At 39.9% G+C, this 24,692-nt stretch overlaps 2 protein-coding genes across 10 annotated transcripts in view; one reads left to right on the forward strand and one right to left on the reverse strand.

The window, feature by feature from the left end:
- Positions 1–13,394, reverse strand: part of itga11a (integrin, alpha 11a) — a 75,311-nt gene extending 61,917 nt beyond the window's left edge. For 2 of the 5 annotated variants that reach the window (XM_028584056.1, XM_028584027.1), the window contains exons 1-3: positions 13,143–13,394; positions 12,995–13,042; positions 10,969–11,034 (exon numbers count right to left, since the gene is read on the reverse strand). The gene's annotated coding sequence lies outside the window, so the exon portion shown is untranslated. The other 3 variants (XM_028584034.1, XM_028584042.1, XM_028584048.1) reach the window with 3 other exon arrangements.
- The window catches only part of coro2ba (coronin, actin binding protein, 2Ba), a 46,667-nt gene continuing 34,290 nt past the window's right edge, over positions 12,316–24,692 (forward strand). Inside the window, exons 1-2 of one of the 5 annotated variants that reach the window (XM_028584114.1) lie at positions 12,316–12,358; positions 16,101–16,214. In XM_028584114.1, the coding sequence (XP_028439915.1) occupies positions 16,200–16,214 (15 nt within the window). In that variant the 5' untranslated portion in view covers positions 12,316–12,358; positions 16,101–16,199. Of the gene's footprint in view, positions 12,359–12,424; positions 12,496–13,145; positions 13,283–16,100; positions 16,215–24,692 lie in introns of those variants that run through there. The other 4 variants (XM_028584093.1, XM_028584104.1, XM_028584074.1 and 1 more) reach the window with 4 other exon arrangements.

Genomic DNA, 24,692 nt, shown 5'->3' on the forward strand with positions numbered 1-24,692 from the left:
TTTGTGTCTTAAATCCACCAGCCATTTTCATATTATACCAACATCATCATCCTGAGCCTTTTTGGTAAGGTTCCTAGAAAATGTCAGCCCAGAGTAATTAATTAACAGTACTAATTATTATTCGCCCCAAAACAAGTTTCCTTTTTATTAATTTTTTTATGTTTAAGAACTATACAAAAAAGTTGCAACTTTTTTGCAACAACTCATGTGTTATGGTGCGCATTTCACCAGTGTTTTTTTGTTGTTGTGGTGCACGTAGGCTACTCCTGATTTTGTCAGTCCTCCCATCTCTTATATGCAGTGGCTTAACGAGCCAACACTGGACCCCTATGCAGTATTATCAAGGCGGGCCCCCCTACTACAGCACTGCCTACTACGCAATGTCCATGAGTAGGCTACCATGAATAGGACAGGATCATAGAGACACAGCAAGTCCTGTTTTTCACCTTCTATGAGTTTACCCTCCAGACGTTATTTACAAGCAGTATTTACTTGTTTTTCAACCCTTGCAGGAGCAAACACTGATTTTTATGTAATCTGCAAACACCACACAGAATTTGAAACAATGGATGCACACATTGCTTTGTGCCTGTAACTGGCTGGTAAAAAGTCACTCTTGCTGGTAAAAAGTCACTTTGGCAGATAAAGGCTTCTGAACCAAACACTACCCTATCGGACATGTTTCAGCAGTAACATGACCTGAAATTGGGGAGATTTTGACAACATTGGCAGCCAAGATGACATTGTTTATTGCCGTTAGCCATGTAGCTACTTTAGTTAGTTCAATTAGCTGACACTAATAGAATATAGCAGTTTGGAAGGGACAGGAGTAAATGTTGGGTGCGATATTCTGGGCACAAAAATCAAGTAATGTGCAATTATGTAGGTCTGTTGCCAGAGGCCTCTCACCACCAGGGGCCTTGCCCTTAGGTCAGCCAAGGTCCCCATAGTCAGATAACCCTGTACACTGGGGGAAAATATTAAATGTAAATATAAAATGTGTGAATGGGGGAAGCAATGGCCTAAGGCTACATTCATACTACTGCATTTTCATTTTAAGACAGCATTTTGAAACAAAAAACTAGAGGTCGACCGATAGTGGATTTTACCGATACCAATAGTTAGGTTGGGCCGTATTTGCCGATAACCGATTAATCGACCGATAGTATTTAGAATTGATACTGGATAAAACAGTTGACATAATACATAATTTTTTTTTTAAAAGTCCAGATGCTTTTGCCAATAATCAAAATAATAATGTCATATTTATTGATATTACACCCACAGCAATGCTACACAAGCATGTGTGTTGTCTAAAACAGTTCTCCTACATATTTGGAGTCATCCAGTGCAAAAATAAACATAATGAGTATTATAATTCATATAAAAAAGAACAAACTATTTACATTTCTTCAAAAAAGGCCCAAATGTATGCCAAATCTCAAAACAGTGACGCCATTCTTCTCTGTAGAACGGTTTAGAACTAGCCTGACTTGGTCATACTCAGATTCTAGTCAGAATGTGAGTCTGAAACCGCTCCATAGAGAGCCGAAGTCACGCCCTTCTACTTTGAACGAGGGTCAATGGAGAGATAATAATTATTTTTTGATCAAGATTGAGCCATGGATTACAAATATGATGTTCGTCAATTTAAAACATTATTTTTCAACCGAAGAAAGTCTCCGTTTATTGTTAAACTGTTGAAGTATAAGACTGTGAAAATACGTAATTAGAAAGACTACAAACTTCATGGATGACGTCTCTCTGAAGCTACGATGTCTCTGTGTATCGTACCGGGGATGTAATGTTACACAAATGAGCGGATGATCTCGCTTGTTCTTTTGCTTCTGTGCTGAAAACACTTGACTGGATAAAACACAGCAGTTAAGATTACGTTACATGTGTTGTGGAACAGAGCTAAGCTAGCTAGCTAGCGAGCAAACCAAGCATCAAGCTAGGTGACGTAGATTGTGTGAAACGGGAGATGTAGTCCACTGAGCGGTTTCACACAAAACTAAGTGGTCATATGACAAACCTACGGGTAACTGAGACTTTCTTCGGTTGAAAAATTATCTTTTAAATTGACGAACATTATATTTGTAATCCATGGCTCAATTCAAACGGGATCAAAAAATAATTTGCCTCTACCCGTTCACTACTGTTCATATTTTTTCTGACTTAAGGTCCCATGAGGTCCACCGGAGGGGGTGCGGGACTTCGGCTCTCTATAGGGCTGTGATTATGGGGCATGTCGGTACACGATCCGTTCTGCCTGCACGATCTGTTCTGCACATGCGCGATCCGTTCTGCACATGCGCGAAATGTTCGCGCATGCGCTGTTGTACGAGGATTTACGACGCTGCACGATCTGTTCCATGCTTCCGGTCGACAGCCAAGCTAACATTAGTTACGCTTCTGGTCGACAGCCAAGCTAACATTAGTTTAGCTAACAGCTAATTCGGCTAACCGCTAGCTGAGACAGCATGTAATAACTTTAAAAGACCCTCAAAATAAAACGTAAATATAAATGTTAACATATATAACAGCTGTTACGTCAGTTCTACTTTACTTGTGCTCATTTAAAATACAATCACTCAATACTTGTCTTTATTGTTATTACTGTAAAGTCTTAATTTAGCTGTAGTCTGCTTCTCCCATTAAGTTTGACTTAACGTCATTTCAGACTGAATCTAGCTGTCAGCTAGCGGTTAGCCGAATTAGCTGTTAGCTAAACTAACGTTAGCTTCCCGGTAGAGGCTAGCCATAGGCTAGCGTGGAACAGATCGTGCAGGTCGTAAACAGTAATATCTTGCGCATGTGCAGAACGGATCGTGCAGGCAGAACGGATCGTGTACCGACAGGGCGTGTTCCAACCGAACCAGGAAAAAAAATGCATCTGCATTCATTGGATAGACCTACAACCAATCAGAGCAACGGAACTCAATACTGTGTATCGTCGCCATAGCAACCACTCTTTGCACAATGCATTCGTTCTAACTTCCGACTTTTAGACTTTTTTGAAGCTGGATATATCATTTGTTTCTTGTAAATATAAATGTGGATAACGTTAATGATAGTGACATGCTCGCTACAGTCGCATTTCTAGAGATGAATTGGCGAAAACACGTTTTATTTCAATGAGTCACGGCTTTGTTCTAGCGCTGCTGGGCGCTCCCTCTCTTCAGTCTCTCTCTATGTCTCTCCACCATATAACGCTACCGTGCTTTCGAGGCAGTTGTTGATGCTCCTCCGCTGAGGATTTTAAAATGAATGCACTGTCGATTCTACACATCTCAATTCTCCAGCAGCAACCACTAGACGGATCGCGGATGATTTGGGTCGGACTTGCGTTCATTTTTGTCAGTGTTTAACCGCTTGAGGTTAGGTAGCCTACTACTAATGTTTAGCGTCATCTCATCCTCGAAAGCAAACATACTGTTGTGCTGTTCTTTCTCTACTAATGCAGCATCTATTCAACAAATTAATAACTTTATAATGATATGACAAAATGTACTGCATACTTACCTTTTTGCTGTCAATGCTTTAAACGCGCATCTGATGTCGCACAGCATGTGCTCTCAGTGCAGCGCGCATTAACACGTGTCGAAAATAAACAACACGAGGCATCAGTGATATTTTGCCTCTAGAGGCTGCTATTGTAATGCATGATGCCAGCAGACCCTTCTCAGCTCTCGTGTACTGTGTAATGAATGACAGCGTGTGCTTCTAAGCCGCTCCAGCAACGGACGCAACCAGGAAAAACTATCGCCATGGATTTTTGCCGATAACGATAGTTCCACCAATCAACTATCGGTGCCGATTAATCGGCAAAACCGATGAATCGGTCGACCTCTACAAAAAACGTTTAGGCTCCGTATCAGAAATGATCTCCGCCCATATTAACACGCCTGACAACGCATATCACATGACCATTAACATACACTGTGCATGCATGTGCCGGTGTAAACAGGAAGCAGATTTTCTAACGTTACTTTGAGGTTGAAAATCATGGATGTAAAAGTTGAAAATACAGAAAATACAACAATGGTGAAAATTATGACCAGGGATTTATTTGCTTGGACTGATGATGAGATGGAACTGTTACTGAAAGGTATATAAGCCTACCTAAGCAATAACACTGACTGATGTGCGTCATCTTTTCCAACGGGCTTTGTTTCTGCCTGTCCAGACTACAATGCAACCCCAGAGTTTTCAAACTAAAACGGAGTCAGCACTAGGCGTGCACGATTCAGAAAATGTCACAATTCTATATCAATTTTTAGGCTCAAGATTCGAATCAAAATTGATTTTGGATTCAAAAATGATTCTCGATTCAAAATACGATTCACAGTGTGTAAATGTAGTTACTTTTCCCATGTGATTGTAGTAGACATACAATTTAAAAGAAACGACAAATTAAATGTAGTTTGATATTACATTATATGTCTTCATACAAACATAAAACCTTTTGCAACTAAAAACTGCCAAGTGCCAAGCTTTGGCCAGCTTTCAAATACATTTAATTCAAGTATAAAATAAAACTGTTAAATAAAAAGAGCTTTTTGTTCAGAGTTTAGAGTGGGAGTTTAGAGCATTGAAAGAGAGTGCGTTGGTTGACTGGCATGTTAGGTACTTTAGGTTGTTGTTTGTCCACGTCTTTAAATGTTAATCTCTGGGTGATGGCTTACCATGTGAGGTCTCAAGTTTGTGGTGTTTCCAAAATACTTAACTTTCGCTTTGCAAAGCCTGCATATAGCACGATTCCTATCAATTCCGTCTTCCCCTTGAGGTTATAAAACCCGAAATGTGCTCAAACTCTTGCCTTCATTGAGGATGGAGCAGGTTGAATAATTATTTCTGTGAGGTTTGCCATTGTTTGCGCTGACTAAACCACTTCTGCTGCACTTCTTTTGATTATGACAAGAGTGCCCAGGCGTCAGTGTGAATTTGACGCAGTGCCATCTATGGGAATGGCGAGCTAAACTCATTTCAGGACAATAGTATATACGCCATTACAAAACGAAAACAAAAAATATATGAATCAATTTCTGGAATTCTATGAATTGATTTTGAATCGGTTTGAGCTTGAATCGCGATACGAATGTGAATTGATTTTTTTGCACACCCCTAGTCAGCAGTGTTTCCAAATGTCTCTGTTTTGGGGGTTCGGAAATGCCGAAGTTGTGTGGACACGAGGCGTATACATAGCAAAAAATATTTGTGTGGATGTAGCCTAAAGATGTGGAGTGGCCTTGTGACCAAAAGCTTGCTGGGTCCCCAGACTGGGTGGGGAAAGTCAGAGTGGTGTTTGCCACTCATTACCACCATTGAGTACAGCTTCCCAGTGTAATTACATGCACAGCAGAAAACAGGGTATGGTCTTACTTAGGGCTGCAGCTATCGATTATTTTAGTAATTGATAATTCCATTGATTAATCGGATAAGAAATACTTTTGTTTTATTGAAGAGCAATACTATACAATAGAGTGGTTTAATTTTCGGAAAAAAAACATTTTAAAAGATTTTCAAAATTGCATACAATAACATCTCTCAAAAAACTAAACCTATTTAGTGCCATATTACATTGTTTTTAAAGAAAACATTTTCTGAAATGCAATAACAACATCAAACTAAGGCATACATTAAACATACATAAACATTACCTTAAGTTGTGCAACTTAACTTTCAGAACTACAAGTTTCAACCTTAGACTGATCCGTTATATAGGCCTATATGTACAGTATATATAAGTTATACTAAACCTATTTTCATTTATTTATTTGATTACAATGCTACATAGCTCTGTTACACTTATGCCAGTAGATCGTTGATCAGCTGTTTTATTTCCGTTATTCAAAAAACACTCCAGCGGAGTGGGGATGGGCAATTGGAGAATGCACAGACGGTTAACCCGATCTTACTCCGGTTAAGGTACATGCAGGAATACCCCGATTACTGAAGGAGGTCTCTAGGTCTGTTAACCAGGATATGAGAACTCCAATTTTAACCGGGGTAAGGTGTTTACATGGAGTTTGAGAAATCGGGGTATTGCATTAAACTGAACATAATTGTTTCTTTAAACTGCATGTAAACACACTGAGAGGCTAACACATCAGACTGTGGTTGTACTGGGAAGCTTGTGTGAGGTAAAAAAAACAAAAAAAAGTGTTTCATTGGAATATATGATAACGGGACATAAGTCAGAAAAGTTATTGGTGTCTCTGGTCGCCAAGTGCAGGACAGAAAACCTATTTAACAAAGTATCAACTATTAAAACAGTACATGTGCGCAAAGCCCTGACTGAACAACTGCAAGCCCTGTTCAGAGGACCTGAGGGGCCTAGCAGAGGTATACGGCATAAGTAGTTCACTAATATACTCTGGTACCTGTGAAAAGCCCAGTGAAAGCCTTATAGATACTTATAGATGAAGAGGATGATCTTCTACTTAATTCTAAATTTAATCGGAAGCCAGTGATGAGACACCAGAACCAGGGGGAATTGAGAACCATATGAGGTAGTCTTGCTGCTGAGTTTTGGACTTACTGCAACCGATTAACAGTGTATTGGCTTAGGCAGGAATAAAGAGCATTACAATAGTCTAAGGAGGACACAAGGCATGGATAACCATTTCCAACCGCTTGAAAAACAACAATGGATGTATTTTTGCAATGTTCCTCAGGTGAAATGGCAGGACTGAATAACTGCCTTGGCTTGTTTGTTAAATTTCAGCTGGTGGCAAAATATTTTCTAGTAGTAGCTTCTATCTTTGCAAAATTTGTATGCAAACATTTCAAAGTCAATTTCTTCTATCCCAATACTGTAGCTGGGGAACTGAAGCCGTTGTGAGGAGTACCTGGACTCATACAGACTCACACACACACACACACACATCACAGCCTTGCCAATTATAGCATCCACACTACATTAAAGATATATTGAACATCACATACTGTTCACAAAGTCTGAAAAATGAGCCATGGAAAAAAATGCACAGCTACCTTTACCAAAAACCACCAAGATATATTGCTGCCAAACAGCTGGCGTCCAGGAATGAGATGTTTAGCTGGAAATACCAACTCAGACTTTTACACTTTTTCAACGACCCCTACTGCTCTGTGATTTACAGGAAGATGATGGCATGATTCCAGGAGCGGGGTCCAGAGCTGCACAGGGTCCCTGCATGCTGAGCGTCTTTCCTCTGCCAAGCACAGGTAAATATGCCCCCTGTAGATGTTGACAGCTGGAACCCCCTGTTCAATTACATAGTTTATGAGCACTGAGTCCATTTTGTAGCTGAAGACTTCTGGTTACAAACATGTCTTCAGTTTCATAAAGTGCTCCTTCTGCTTTTATATCACCCGTAACGTGCCGTCTTGAGAACATCGCTTTTCTCATCAGTTACAGTTCATCCGCCTCTATGCCTGTCTGATCCATAGACTGTTAATATTAATGGACAACACATCCGGTTCGGTGAAGTGCTGCAAATGCCTTAAACCTGCATTCTATCTGAATTCCAGAAGAGGGCGACACGTGCGGTTGCAAAAAGGGGTTGGTTTCTGTAGAAGTCTATGAGAAAGTGACCCACTTCTCACTTGATTTATTACCTCAGTAAACATTTTCATAATGAGTTTATGGTCTCAATCGCTAGTTTTAAGTCTTCTGCAATACATAGGCTAATGATGTTAATTTTTTGAATTATGGTCTCGTTGATTTTAAAATTGGCGATAAAGCAGGGGGTGTAAAATGCAAATGCAAAATGAGTCTGCTTCAAACCCTTAATACATCAGGAACACACAGACTTAGACAATTAAATTGTTGTTTTTGGTCTTCAACCCAGAAATAAATGATGGCCTTTCACCTAATTAGTGTGGTTGTATTGTCTCTCAGAGCTTCAAATACTTGTCCCAAACACCAGCTGTTTCCACACAGATGTGCATGCGCATATGAGCTATTAACTGCGACATGATGAAGCATTACAGAGGGACTGCTACATAACTCATAAGGCAAAAGCAGATGAACTGTTTTGATCACAATGTGTTTTGATCCGTTTTTATGAAACTGACTCATGGTTATTGGAGAACTCCCCCGAACTGCTGTGCATTCATTTCTCAATCTAGAGCAAGCCCGGCACCTTTCAACTATTTGAAATGCTCGTTTTAGTCATCAACTCACAGAATCTAAATTTTTAAGAAAATACTATCCTGCTATTATAAAATGAGAATGAATACCTGACAAAATGTACATCATAAAAAATACAGTATTCGAGGAGTACACCGCCTGGAGCAACTTTTTGATTGTTTAATATCTTTGTGATATCCTGGAGTCATTCCTCAAGTTTTTTATATTATCTCTGTCATGCAGAAATTGCATTTAAATTGCTTTATGTCATAATGAATCAAGGCAGATGCCCCGATTGAACAACACTGTGTCACTTGTTCCATTTGGAAGAATTATGCCACTGGTTTCAGGCGGCTGCCGGAGGCCCTAATCAGACCTTGCATGCGTTCCAAGTTTGATTACCAGCTAAATCAAAACACAATCAGGAGGAAAGTTGGAATGCAATCAATCCCTTGCAGATTATAGGATTCAACCCATTTGTCAGATATAAACCATTCAACAGACCAGAAAACAGAAGGAGTCAGACAGCACACTGACATTTACTAAATTATAACAAATCCTGATTCCTGAAACCACCCAGAAGTAGTTCTTATACTGTCAGAAATAAGCAGGCAATGCATTTTCTTTGGACATTTTTGAGCGTTCGTGCAACTGACCCAACTTTCTGACCCTCAAGTGTGCAGGCAAACATGATTTTGGCAGTGCACTGGAAGGGATGCAGACTTCTACAGAAGGTTCAAGAGCATTCCACTGCTTTTCTGATAAGCTGTGGCCTGTTAGTGCTAAGTCTGGGAGTGAAAACTTCAGGCTGGCCAACAAGCTGTGTAAGCAATGAGGGGAGCTGCACAAATTGAAGAAAGAGCGTTGGACTTAGCGCTGGGCTAGGAGCTAGCCTGTCTGTCCTTGTTGCTTTTGAGATAGGAACAGAAGGAAGACTACACAACCACATCCACACACTTCATCTCGACATCAGCTCAGAGGACAGAAGCAACTTGCTCAGATGACCTCAGTGGAACGTGTTTCTTAAATGTTGTGTGTTTGTACTGATGGAGGATAGAAAGGATGAATGTAAATGGGACTGCAACTAACTTTAAGTTATCTTCTTCTCCTAAAAAAGATGGTGGTAATAGGGTATAAAAATGCATGATTTACATTGTCATTGACTCATAAATAGTGGGTGATTATTGATAGACCTGCCTCAGCACATGTATGGCACAGCAAAGCTATAAAATATAAAGAAACACGTCTGAAATTTGTCAGACACTTCAACTTTGCCCCAAATGGAAACCAAATGCACATAAAAGCCACTTCATATTCCTTGGTGGGGACAGAGGTGACCAAAGGAATATTTTAATGTACAGTGTCTGCCAAACTGGCTCATTCAATCAGTTCAGTGAATGATCCCCTGAAAATTCTAAGTTATGAATGCGTTTTCCCCTTGCTTACTGACTTTTACGAGAGACAAATATATAGGCTCTGGCTATTGTAAAGAGAAAATGAGTAAATTCGAGTAGGGTAGCAGTTTTTTGCTTTTCTGTTTCTTCTAATGTCATATAATGGAAGAACATTAGTATTAGACCTTAACGAAGCATGTGGGCTCAAAGTTTTCTCTTTTTACTACTGTACATATATTTGACAAGAAGTTGTGTGCTGTTTCCAGTATTTTGTCTTTATTTTAGGCCTATTTGATGGCAAAGGTCTGCTTAAGTGCAACCACATGTTAAGCCTTTGTACTGCTGTCATTGACTTAATGTGAGTATGTTGTTTTCCAGACTCTGTGTGTGGTGAATGTGTATGAGAGAGAGAGAGAGAGAGAGAGAGAGAGAGAGAGAGAGAGAGAGAGAGAGAAACAGATACAAAGTGACAAAGAGATAGAGAAATAAAGAAAGAATGCATATGTGTGTCTGGTTACTAAGTTTGGGTCTTTTTCCAAAAGCACTAAACCCTTAAATCACAGATGTATCTCCCTCCTTAAAAACATCTTAATTACATTATCTATTACCTTTATAAATCTTTAAATCAACATCAGGTTTACCAAGGTCATTTTAAAAAGCAAAGAAGAGAGGTTATGCAATGTTTTCAAAAATTATAACAGCATTAGGTTCAGAAGCATCTGTCCACGACACCGACATGAATCACAGTGTAAGGGTTTGGGAGGGATGGGGGCTTTTTTCCATCTGATGAACTCCGTAAATCTGCCCCAATGACCGGCAGGTGAAAAAATAGAGCAAATGAGAGGCTCCAGGAAGGGAAGCGTAGCTGGAGAGGAGACTGGGATGAATTAAAAACCGGTGGAAAATGACTTAAAGAGAAGGCGATCCGTTGAGTGAATAAACTGTGGAACTGTCCACGCATTGTTGAGCTATGCATCACCTACACAAAGAGGCACACACTGATGAGGACTCTGCGGTGTGCGCTTCTACCAAATATACAAGACTGATTGATTAGAACCTCAATCACTGCTACTTGCTGTTCTTTTTCTGTCGACCTCTATCAGCTGCTTTTCTTCCCTATATCCATTTAAATGGTCCTACTCGCCCTCCTCCCCTCTTTTTCTCCTGCTTCTTCTTCACTTTGCTCCAGATAGAGGAAGTGTGGTTTGTGTGCAGAATGTGGCTGGCTGGAACACAGTGCTGTGCACTAGGGAAGCCGAAATTTGAGTCCCTGTGCATTAAATGTTCCACTAGAGCAACAATTTCTGTGAGGGGAAATCATGCGGTGGGCCACTGTTAAAGGGTGGGGGGGGGGGGGAGATCATGACTCAAAATAAGAACTTGGCCATTCTGGTGGTTGTATTGGTTTTAGTGCCTGCCATATACTGTAGATCTGTATTAAATCCGAACACATACCTTTGTCACATGATGGTCATCTTTCTCCTCCACCATTCTTATCTCTCTCTCTCCCTCTGCTGTCAGCTTGCCACCAATGCAGAAAAATAAAAAAGAAACTGAAATTAGTTACAGAGCAAAAGAGTAATGCATGTGCAGCTTGTGTGTGTGTGTGTGTGTGTGTGTGTGTGTGTGTGTGTGTGTGTGTGTTTCAGGACACAAAATATTTTGTCATGTTTAATTATAAATCGTTGCCAGGCTCAATGTTTTAATATGCCATGTGGGCTTGTTGTGGAAGTTGTGTGCTATGGATTTGTTGCAATGCTTGTTGCAATTACTAGTTTATCGCCAGATTGACAGATTTGTAGTCCGAGTTGACCTTTTATTTGTCACTAAATGATGGTACAGTTAAGTTTCTGAGATGCTGCAAGCGATGTTTGAACCCTGTATGTCAGCGTCACCTCAAGCATGAAATTGGTTTTACATTGCAGTTTTTAAGTTGCCTATGCAAGCAACATTTAGTCTGCAAGATTAGTCATCCCATTGACTGTTACTAAAATGTGGTTTCTAAATGGTGAGTCAGCTAAGGGGCCAACGCATAGGGGATCCCTATGGGAGCTTTCTGATTTTTCTAATGGTTTGCACATCTTTTCTATGAGGGTTTCTATGAGAGGTAGTCAGCTTGAGTGTGTGGCACAGTGGTTGGTTACATCAGATTCATCTGTTTTGTCTTTTGTAACAGTCATCTGCTAGAGATTGATTAAATACTGATTGACAGAATAACGCTGCCCAATACTTACAACAGACGATTAAGCCGAGGGATTACTAAAACAACCAATATATTTGAGAATGTGAGGCCTGGTGGCAGAGGTTCAGGTTTCTAGAAAATTAACTGCACATCTTATTGCTGCCAAATGTTTCCTGAAGTGTTGCAATGACAAGGTTGATCAGCTATGGAGAGCTCACATGCTGCATCATTGTGGGTGATAAATTAAAAGAATTATTTCTTAAGCATTTAAAGAGCATGACAGATCAGTTTAACAAATTTGCAGATGCATAACCAATGGTACAATATAGATTAATTAGTGCAATTTCTTTGTGCGTTTTTTCTACTTGTGTACAGCTACACATTGAGAGGGAGTGGATATAAAGTGGCTTCCATCTGCTGTAAAGAACATAAAATATGAAAATGCAGTGAGTGATGAAGTGAAGCAAATGTCTTCATATTACACAACATTCATGTTTAGCACTTATCAAAGTCCTTGTTGAAAATGTCTGCAAACCAATAAATCATCATGTAAACAAAGGGTGCAATGTTTTGACATCCATTATACACGGACAATTACAGGCATTCAGGTGTAGCCTTTTAACCCTTGTTTGTTTGGGAAGGTTTGACTAACCAGCCTGAGAGGTGAGTGATAAACTACTATAAATCTGTAAACATGGATTGGCCAGATGACAAGCCAATAGTTCACTTAATTTACCTAATGCCTTGAGGTTTGGTGGGCCTGTTCATCTTTGAAAGCCAATTCAGAAAAAAAGGTTCTGGTGAGTTTGGTAGCTAGCCTAACTTTTGAACATTTACCTTCAAAAGCTAGACGCAGTAGCCTACAATTGGCCTATATGTCATTCTTCCAGATTCATTGGGAAATCAATTTGCTTGAACAAAAAATAACTGATTTTCTGTAACCTAATTTATAAAATTCGTTGTAAAATATTTGGATTTTATAATGATTGAGACATCTGTCTCTGGTAGTTTATGTAGTACCAGTACCAGGCCTAAAAGCTTACAAGGTCACTTTTTAGCTAACCATCTATTAACTTGTTAGCTAGCTAGCTTAATAAGTTAAAAAGCCAGGTAATGAAATGTTAGGAGGAAAAAGGAAAAACATTATGATACTTCTCTACTTGGCCCTGCTTCTCTAGTAATTCATGTTTTTACGTTTCAGACGTTTGCTTTGATGGCGTTAACGAAGTCACAGAGTTAAGCAAAGATAGCCTAAACAGTACTTGGAAAAACCCAAGCAGGTCTTTTGACAACATTTACCTCCATTTTAAAGATATTTCCAGATTGTTTGAAGACTCTTCTATCCAGCTGGAAACAAACAAAATACAATTGCCCAATGTAATTATTTCCAGGTTTAAACCCGTTTCCCAAGTCATTATACATAAAGTCATCACCGCAGATATATCACCTGGGAATAACGTCACCTTGTCGCCATCTTTCTTTGAAATCTTTGGTCGCAACAAGGAAAGCCCAAAAGCCCAAAGCCGAGCTCCGATAGTAACGTTGGCCAAGGCAGCGCTGTAACAATCCCTCCAGGATTTAAACATGGTAGGCTACTATCAGATATAATTGCTACAGCACCTTATAACACCAGGTATTATAAAATAAACATCAATTTCAAAAAGATATTTCCCCTTTCTTACTGGGATACATGCTCTAAGTGTAGAACACCGGTATTTGTGGAAGGGAGAGATGATTTTTCTTAGTTTTATCTGTTTATTATCGTAATTTAGTCCATTAACTCCTTGTGATTCGGACTGTCGCGCACAATAACATTGGTGTTTTAAAGGAAGTGTTTCAGGTGTCCCACTGAATCCAAGTAACAAACAGTAGGATGTGTGATTTTACAGACACAGCACAGTCAAGGATATGCCTTTCTGAAAAATAAATATACTTAGAAATTGATTAGGTGTGTGTGTGTGTGTTCCATAGAGAGTTTTGTTTTATCTCATGTAGAAAATCCACAACTAGAGACGTTTGAAGCCCTTTACATGTATTGTTAAAAATACGTCTTCAAAAAGTCTTCAGAAAATAATAATTTTAAAATACACTGACAACATCCGCTATGCCGAACTACTTGAAGGTAATAATACGACTCCACCACACGATGGCAGCAAACTGTTAAATATAGTGGCTTCCCCCAGGTTACAAGGCTGTCAGAGTCCCAATATAACAAGGAAACAGAATTCCTAATACAAAACAGACTTGCCATAATTCACTGAAACAGAAAGGAATCATGGATTTAAAGCAACAGCCAAGCCAGAAAGTGATCACTCTTGTTTATTGTTCCATTTATCAAAATGATTATTGTTGACATGCATGCTGACTTTCTCTATGGATATTCAACCTATATTTTCTTTAAAGGAGCATGTAGATGACTGGTGGAACATAGACAGGATGGCTCTTCCTGGTTTGCAGGTCCCTGTATTTGCCACTTCCACCCAGTGGATGATGTCGGTTCCTCCCACATCTTTTTCATGATGTAGATTGGAAAGATTACATACTTCCAACCCACTGAAGAATTAAACTTCAAATATTCAGTGCAATGGCACAACATACTTATGTTTGCTTCATTTAAATGTTCTGAAATGCCAAACTACTTGAGGCTAGAAGGGTATATGGAATAAGTGAGTCTGGGATTGTCCATGCACCTATTGCAACACAAAAAAAATGTTCATCCTTCATAGTACATGTATGTTTCTTATAATGACGCACAACCTGCCACATTACTTTATAAGCTTTAGCAAGTATAATACAAGCCCAATGTGTACAACTGTGTCTTATCATAGCCCAACTTTAGTGATAGTATTGTAATCCAGATATTTTCTCATATAGATTTTAAAGAGCCTCTATCCCCACCCAAAATAAGCACACAGACACAGGAAATGCTATTGTTTTAGACAGGAAATGCTGAGAGTGGGGCCTCAGATTACACTCAGAAAGACTGAGATTGCGGAGCGAAGTGACCACTGAATGACAATATGGGTGAGTGTGATAAAACCACAGTAGAAAACCATAATGATCAACCTGCAATGGATAATTTCTATCATGTCATTCAGTATGGATCCCTTCTGTCTTAGTGACCTTTACTCCAGCATGTGCAGACATTTACAGTACACACACACACACACACAATTTTGTACATGTAGATGCACAACCACTAGAGAAAAGTCTCACACAGCGATGGGAAGTTAAGCCATGGTAACTGAGTTGGAATCTTTGCTTGTCTCTAGCATCCCTCTATTTACACAATTAGTATGACAGAGATGTGTTACTTTCTGAGTGCAGGTGGGTGCCTTTGTGCTTCCATACTTGTGTCCTTTCCCCTGGCAGGATTAATAAAGTATATCTTCCCTGAAAAGAAAACATAAGAAAGTAGGCTACTCCAAAATGAAGATAACATACTCATTCGGTAAAGATAAAATAAATAAAAGGTAAAGAGTCAGGACATAAGAATATTTTGTGATAGATATAGATATATATCTATCACAAAAAGGCAAATGCATGCCAAATCAAATCAAACTGATGTCCATTGCAATTAATTGTGTTGCACTCAGACAAAACACTTGTAAAACAAAAGCTTTAAAACGCTTAAATACGCTTTAATTCCAATTTCATTGATTTAAACAGCAGAATGTGGTAAAATAATATCACAATTTGATGGAGATAAAACCATAGTCAAAGAGTTTCCTCATAAATACAGCAGTGTTCTTTTGTGTGTCCATGTGTTTGTGCCTAGGTCTCTATAATGTTTTCACATGTAGAAATAACTATAGGTTCAGTGTAGTTTGGACTTAACTTGGTGCAAAAATCTAAAATGTCCTTTTCCCCTTCCATCAATGCCTTTTGTCACTTACACGCACAGACACGCACACACATATTTATACACACCGATGACGTGCAGCTAGCTCCATGCCTAAGTAGCAGACTGCGACACAGCGTCCAACTCCCTCCCTCCCTCCCTTTCTCTCTCTGTTTCTGCAGTCCTCTTCTCTCCTGTCCCAGGAAGCACTGCTTCCGCCTCCTCCTGCAGCCCTGCCTGACTGCTCATCAATAAGCTGTATTAGCCCATCACTAATCATATTGCGAGAGACAGAGAGTGAGAAAGTACGGTAGCCAGACTTTCTGTGGAGTGCATCATCAGTGTATGTGTGTGTGTGTGTGTTTGTTTGCGTGTGTGCAATTGGGGGGGGGGGGGTGTATCATCCTAGCGGGGCGCTTTTCCCTGTTGTAGTAACCAACCGCACGCCGGCTGCCAGCCATTACTTCACTGCAGCAGCAATCTGCCCTTTCGTATTTAGTGAGCCAGACACACTAACCTGTCTGTCCCCTCCTCTTTTCTCTCTCCCTCTCTCTGCATATTCAGCAGAGCTGCCCTCCTCTCCTCCTCATCACTCTGCCACTCCTGCGGCGTTGCTCTCTGCTTGAAGGGGACACTGGCCTGCTCCTCACCCACTGATTCTGCATGACTGTCACAAAGGTAAGACCGTGCTGGATGGGCAGCAACTTTAAGGATGTGACCAGTGATTTAATATTGGGGTTAGATTGGACTGTGAAGGTTATTTAAGGTTTTAATCTCATGTGTGTGCGTGCATGTTTTTGTCTGTGGAGGAGGTGAGTTTTTGAGTTGGGTAGTGCAAGGTTGTCAGGATGCTGCTGCCCTGAGGATGTGTGCTAACGTGTGTTCCCATTAGAAATGCAGTCTGGTTACGATAAGACCAAAATCAACAACATTACATTCTCTAATCTGCAGCGGACAGTATTGCAGGCTGAAGCAAGTTATTCTTTTTATATGTGTAGGAGCTATATAAACTTTATTTAGATCCGTTATCATACTGTATGTGCAAGATTGTAAGACGTAGTGTTGGGTGATCATTTTGCGACAGGTTTGGTTGTTTAAGGTGTTTTGTTAATTTTTTATTAATAACAATATGAGAACTGGGAAGCAGGTTTGGGGTTTTGTTCACTATCAGCTGCAGAGAGTAAAGCATATCTCCTAAAGCATGATGGTGGCTTTGACAAATAGTGATTTATCATACTAATTAACATTAAAAGATTACCATTATGATATGCAAATTCTGGCTTACAGTGGATTTCTAAGTACTCCACATGAAAACATAACTTTAAGGATTTTGACAGTGTGCTTCAGTCATATCGTGGATCTAGTGTGATTTGGATTGTATTTCCATTTGTACATCACTTTGGACAACAGCGTCAAATGAATAAATGTTAATGTAAAAACCTGTTATAACAGTCACATTATGGGGTCTCAGCCACCATTAAGGGATGAAGCCCAGGTTCCCACAAGGCAAAGCCACAAAAAGATTCTTCTGGGAGTAGATACAAGTCCATGCAGTGTCCTCTCAAGTGACAGCAACAAATATGTGTGTGTGTTTTAGCTGTCTCAGGCTGATCTTAAAGTAGGTGTGTCATCCCGCTTGCTTGACTGTTTATGTGCGTCCAAGTGTGTATTGGAGGTTGCAGTCTGTGCTTAACCCTGCAGCAGCCGTTTAAATCCTCTTAATCAATTAAGAAAGGGAAAGAGAGCGAGAAAGACAGACAGAGAGAGAGAGAGAGAGAGAGAGAGAGAGAGAGAGAGGGAAGAGGACACAGAGAGGAAATTAGCACACCTACTCCGATGTAGAGAATTAACCTGGACTGAAATAGATGAACTACTGTAGACACAGGGCAATGGCCTATTTACTAACACTTACGACCACACACCTTCAAGTTACACACAAAAGTTGTGTTAATACAGAATGGTGTAGTTTGTGTTTCCTGGCTGCTCATCTCTAACACAAAGACACAGACAGTCGCTCTCAAAGTGCAATTTTCCTGCCAGTGTGTGAGAGAGATTGTGTGGGAGGTGTGTGTGTGTGTGTGTGTGTGTGTGTGTGTGTGTGTGTGTGTGTGTGTGTGTGTGTGTGTGTGTGTGTGTGTGTGTGTGTGTGAGCTGTGTATGTGGACGTTCTCCACTACGAGAACTGAAGGAGGGAAAGGTCAGGTGCTTGTGTGTTGGCACTGAGCCAAAGCCTAAACCTGACTGTAGTCAAGGCCAAAGGCATTGAAGAGAATTTTAATGAATACACCCATCATTTTTGTCATTTTGCAGTTTGTGTTTTGATTTCCTTTCTGCAATTATGGAAATGAGATGAGGAAGAGGAAGGAATGAAAAAAGGAAAATCAAAAATGTTCTTTGACATCTCTGTAAAAAAAAAAAAAAAAAAAAAGTATGAAAGCACATTGCCCAGTGGTATCTAAAGTGGTATCTGGGTGTGTGGGAGAGAGAGAGAGAGAGAGAGAGAGAGAGAGAGAGAGAGAGAGAGAGAATCTAGGGAGCTGTTTTCATGGATATGCCTGCCAACAGCAGAGAAGTCACCTTGGGACGGATACAGAACAAGAGCTTCTGTGCTGACGGGGCTAAACAGACTTCTACCCCCTTAGCCCACAGATACAGACTGACAATATTCTGGAGAGACAGTCCCTGCACTGCCTACTTAGTATCAGATCAAGATTGCCATGGTTTCGCATGACCTATTAGCATTACAACATAGATTTACAGTAAATCTATGCTGGGGGCAAAGACATTAATGCATGTAGAATAATTGGGATAGTAATGTCATCTCTCTAAATTAGCCATAATGTAGGCCTAAATGTAGTGTTCATGTTGTGTTTGCTTATGAGGACCAGTACCTAAACAAAACAGAATTACACACATTAGTGCATTTATATGAGGAGTATTGCCACTTGGATTGTCTCCCCAGTCTCATTAGCACGTCTGCATACCTGATTTATCAAAAATTCAATTAACAGCTCAGTAGTTGTCAAATAAGTGAAGCGTGTGTGCTCTTTTTTTAGTTTTTTATTTGAAATATTCACATGTATTTTATGGAAAAATAGCAAACGTCAGGCTCGGAACCTATGCAACCAACCTATACACCCCATTCCATAGATTTTCTTTCTGTGATGCTACTACAGTGAACTGGGATTTTTTTTCTCGAGTCTAAGCATGTATTTGATGGTATGACGCATGATATATGTATTGCACATGTAGTCCATATAAAAATGTCATACCAAAATACTTTTAGTATACAGTCATATTAGGACATTAAGTGAAAAACAATGAAAATCTTATTTATGTTTATAACTAAAACATATTCTAATGACCAAGAAATGTTCACATCACTGGTGGTCCTGGAGATGTTTGTTTAGTCTGTTGTGTTTCTGACTTTACAACTACACTTACAACCAGATTCTAACATTTTCAGAATTTGTAATTCTTTAATTTTAACATGCTTCCAATGTAACTGTTCTGTTCTGATGTATTTACAATTTTTTAAAGATACTGTAGCTAGTTAATGTATGTATATGGTAAGTACATCCAGAACTGTTTTTTCAAAGTTATACTGATGTGCAAACATTGTACAGTATATGTATTTGTTACTTACTGAATGAAACAGAGAGAGACACATTACCATTCACTCCTCTGACAAAATGCTGACAGTGAAAATAGGTCATTGCATGTTTAAATCCATGGCCTTTGCTTTCAAACATGGCCTTACTGCACCTTACAGTCCTCTGTGAGACGGCACCATAAGCTCTTTAGCTTTTTAACATTTAGTCTACTGGCAATCATTTCTTTGGGCCTGGAGGGTTATCCCATATATTGCTACCAAATATCATAATACCTCATATTGAACATCATAATATGATTTGTAAAATGCCAGAGGGTAATGCATTCCTTTAACTATGTAGTTTTACTAAGTTTATGAGCAGAAGCAACTCTCTGTGTGTAACTATGCCAAATGCTGGACTTCTAACACAGCTGAAGAGTTCCTAAGAAGATGGATGATGCACTGCTCACTATAGTTTCCCAGGATCAAAATACAAAGTACTGCATAGATTATGCTTAGTGCCGAATACAGCATGCTGCTCTCAATAGTGTAGCAGAAAACTGCCAACACAGCTAGCACATCAGGGCACAGCATGGGATTATTATTACTATATCTGGAAACTGTTCATATTTGCTTTGTGATTGTGTGTATGTCTGTGTGTGCATGAGTGTGTGGATGTGGGTTGGAAGGCACAAATGTGAGTTGGCAGACACATCATGTGTAGGTGGGTGGATAACTTCCATTACTACTACCAAATCGGCACAGGGTATTAGAGATCTTGTGATATCAGCAAAAGGACAAACCTGTCTATCTGCTATCTTTTGACATGAAACTGTGTGATAGTGTGTGTCTATATCCTCAAGGCTGTTTGACCTCATCTCAAAGTAGTTCAATGAAAGCCTGCAGCTCACAGCTTCTCCCTTACATAAGATAAACGTAGTTTACAGTAAAACTACTCTGCCTTCCGTTTGTTCAATAAAAGACCACTTGTGTCCTCCAACAACACAGAGGGGGCAACAGAAGCTAGTTTTAGCATTGATCGTTGCCCTAAGTTACCTTCCTGTCAGTTTTAGTTTGGTCTCAGTCCACAGGGCTCAAGGGAGCGGCATAATGGCCACAGCGGGATTTCCCTGTGCAAGAAACTGACCTCTCCAAAAGGCTGGGGTCACTCAACCCTCCATCTGCCAAGTGACCTCCAGCCAGAGACGTTGGGATATAAAAGCACAGAAGGACTGAACTCTGTTTCATATTCAAAGCAATTTCTGAGCATCTAGCAAACTATTAAACTGTGCCATTAAGCACAACAGTAAGCTGCACAGACCATTTGGACTGTTCATTTGAATACCCCTTTTGACTAGAAAGCTGTGATTTGCATGGCAACCCCTAAAATGCTCAAGTTGTTTTTGGTTGGAAACCGCAGAAAGAGCAGTGTGCCAAGGCTGTGGAGGGGGGGTGGGGAGTAGGACAGAGGGACGCTGAGGGAGGAGAGGAGTGACCGAGATGAGGAGGGGGAGGACTGGCCTTTGGAGTCCCCCTTTTTGTTCCTTTTGACACCAGCAAAAATGCTCCCCAGCTAACACTAAAGGGAGTCCGTGTGGTGATAAATGATTGTCCGTTCCCAGAGGACGGACCCATAAACACACATACTTATGTGTGTATTACTATACTTTGGAGTACTATACTATGCTTGATTCATTTACTGGCGCATAACTCTAACCTTAACCATCTGCACTGCACCCTTAACCTCGCTCTAATCCTATTATAACTTCTCCCCTCAAACTCAAAGCCTTGCCCTCAAATAAGATATTGCAAATGCCTTTACACATTTAGGACACATCCCTGAATGAATGCATAAAAAGTTCTACTAGGTGTTGTCTCTTAATTTGAACCCTGATTTAGACGTGCTGATGTCAAAACCGGTCGTTTTTTTTTTTAATTTAGTTTATTTGGTGTCTTTTTTATCAAACCTCCACATACTCCTGCTCCTCACACGTGAGTGCCTGAAGTTAGCTCTATTGCAAATTTGAAGACTTGATGAGTGCTAAATTCTACACACTTTGTCAAAATGTCTTCATTCTGTTCGTTAATTCTAAAACTTAGCCCTTACAAAGATAAAAGCACACATGTACGTGCTTGTTTCTCTTGATCAAAAGCTTTATATTTAACCCTGCTGACGTGAATTCTGTATAATTCAAAGTAGCATTCCAGCTGTGTTACGTGTGTTTGCAATTACATATCTGCAAACACCCCAATTATGAAGGAGGCCCACTCTGCTCCGATGTCAGGCACACACATGTGGTTGGAAAGACGTCTGAAAGCCATTTTCAGAGTGTTTATGGTACAGCTTCTGCTGTTAACTGTGAGGCTGTTCAGACTCTTGTAGCATAAAATGATTTAAGATACAGTATGTTTCAAGATATGAATGCTCTGACACAGCTCAGTGACTATATGCTTTTATAGTTATTTTATTCAATCAAAACAGAAATTTGCTGTAGAGAGGCTGTGCACATTTACACACACACATTTACACACACACATTTACACACACACACACACACACACACACACACACACACACACACACAAATCCAAGCACATCCACGCGCAAACTGTCTTCAATTCTTTACTCGGGGCACTGCGCCCTCCATAACTCTTAATTGAGTCTGATTTCGACCACTGGCCATTTGTTAAGCTTAATGTTTACCCGCACACTCTCACACACACAGACACACAGACACATTAAACTGAGAGCTAAATCGCCAACCTAGCAACCTAAACCCTGCTATTCTTGTAGTAGGGAAAATATACAACAGTTTAGCAGATTAAGAATCCTAAATCCAGAATTAAGCTTTTTTTTTTCCTATAGCAAGTTGTATGTGTGTGTATGAAGAGAGGGGGCAGACACAGTGTGAGAAAAAGGAGGAAAAAAGGGAAATAGTTGTGAGAAAGCTACAGAAAAGCATTCACCACAGGAAGACATTCAGATCTCATGAGCTCATTGCCTGTCAGAAAGCTTCCTTACCCTGCTTAGAGAGAGAGAGAGAGAGAGAGAGAGAGAGTGTGTGTGTGTGTGTGTGTGTGTGTGTGTGTCTGTCTGTGTGAGACTGTCTGTAACAATTGTACTTTTCAAATCTGTGTGAAAAGCCTGTAGTGTACTTCCAAAAGAGTTGGGAAACTTCTTTCCACTGCATAAATCATTCCTCCACTGCAAATGCATTCACACAATCCAGAGTCTAGGTGACTTTCTCACCAAATTATGACTTGAATTGAGAAACAAGTGCACAGGGGAAAGCTTTGTTGTGGCTTTTGTTGGATAAAATTGTTCATTTTTTAATTCTCCTTTGGAAGGACGCTGAAATAAAAGAAGAGGGAATAATGTGAAATTATCCAGGAGAGAGTGACCATTACCAGCATCCCCTTTACCCTTCAGCTGAGATTAGGTGTGTGTGTGTGTGTGTGTGTGTGTGTGTGTGTGTGTGTGTGTGTGTGTGTGTGTGTGTGTGTGTGTGTGTGTGTGTGTGTGTGTGAGAGAGAGTGTGCGCATGTGCGCGTGCAGTCTGAACAATCAGGACATAGGATGTGCTTCCTGTTTGTGGGCCTGGGGAAAAGGCAATATGTGCATTAAGACAGATGGGTGTACATACTTGCAGATGTGCAAGTGTGTATGATTGTTTTTAAGGAATGGGTGTGTGGTAAAAATAATTTTGTACACTAAAATGCCCATAGTTTGGTATTCAAACTTAAGTGCGAGTAAGATGTAAGAAGTAATAGCTTCCAAAGACTTCCAAATTAAATTAATTCCAAAGAATTAAATAATTACCTACAGTTTTTTATTTGCATTCAAGAAAATGTATTTACCTCACCCCATTTGCAAGAAACTGGCAGTAAGACTTAAGGGTGCCCTGCCACACAAAGCCATTTTTACTTGTATTTTTTTTTTTAAATATGTTAGGTCCATATCTGTTTGTGTTATGTCGTGAATGTGAAATTGAACTGCTACCTCCTCTGTCAGCTCTAGCCACTGAAAAGAAATAAGCAGAGAAATCCGGCCAATTACAAAAGCTGGTCAGTCTGACGTGGTGATGCCTGAGCTCATTACTATTCATGAGCTCGACCAGTTGCGCTGGGTAAAGGATGCTGATAGCCAGGCTCTCATTGGCTAGCTGTTAGCCAGTCAGAGTCAAGCAGCTTAGCTCGTTGAATATTAATGAGAACTGGCACAAATTGAGTTGAGTCTTCCTGCAGGCTTTCTATAGCACGCTAGAATGGCTTGAAACAAGGTAACCAAGGCATTTTTTCCACAAAAAATTTTACAGAGTCCATGGTAGAACTTCAGACATTACCACAAAGTAATGAAATACGTGTGGCAGAGCACCTTTAATACTAGTTTAAATGAGTTGCTGAGATGTTATGCAAAGTAAGTCATTCTCTTAGATGGATACAAACCCTGTGTCCATCCTCTCCTTTAACTCTGAGCAATGCTCCTTTCTTTGATTCATCCTTTCTTTCTTTTTGGCTGATATGTAATGCATCAGTAGAGTCGACTAATGCTTTACATATCAGTGTGAAATCTCCAATTTGTTCCTGACTCTTCTCTCCTCTTGTGAATGTCCTCTTGGCCTTATTTATGTCGAGCTATATGTCTGTCTTTGTCTTTATCTGTCTTTTTTTTTTCTTTCTCTAAGTCTCTCTCTTGTTTAGAAGATCTTACAGTAAAACCCCTGTGACTATTACAACATAATTGTAGTAACACAAGAGGCTCTCTAGTCAGATCTCAGTCTCTGTCTGTGGCACATTGAAAAGGATGCTATTTATATCAGAAAACACAATGTTATACAGAAAGTTGTTTCTGTTATTTTGTCCACCCCATTTATATCAGTTAGGTTAGGCTAAATACCAGAAACAACACTAAATAAAGTGGTACTGTAGGTAATCTGGCAAACATGTCAGTTTCTTTACAACCTGTTTGAGGGTCTGACTGCTCATATTTCTTTTCTTAGCAGACTGGTGTGGGGATGTAGCCGTGTTTCCAGGTCTCAGAAATTTCTTGAGTACAAATTAATTATAACTAATAGGAATAATGCCCATTAGACCCACGTTGTATTAAAATGGAATCATCCCCAAAAACCAATCCATCCCTTTAATAGTCCCAACGCAAGGGACATGACTCAATATACAGAGCTCTTCAATGTTCAGTTTAGTAAATAGAGGCACTGAGAAAAGAATGCAGTGCAGTCTTTATTTATTTGCACTACAGTTGCACTAGTGAAGCTGCAGTGGTCAATACATGTCAACTATGCAGTGCCACTGCAGTGAGAATTAGGGTGGTCCATTTTCTCACTGAAACAGTAGCTGCCTGGTTGGGAGGCTTGATGATGTGTCATGGAATCTACTTATGTAAATGTATCCCACATCACATTCCCAGGCATGAGGCTGACAATAGCAGCTGTGTTTTCATTTCTTGCATGCTTGTGCAATGTCAACTCACATTTGAGGTATGTTCTATCATCTGTGCCGACGCTTAATGTTTGGTGATTTGTTTATTTCTCACACCTGGTATGGTG

The sequence above is a fragment of the Perca flavescens genome, chromosome 1 (genome assembly GCF_004354835.1).
Source record: "Perca flavescens isolate YP-PL-M2 chromosome 1, PFLA_1.0, whole genome shotgun sequence".
NCBI classification, from domain to species: domain Eukaryota; kingdom Metazoa; phylum Chordata; class Actinopteri; order Perciformes; family Percidae; genus Perca; species Perca flavescens.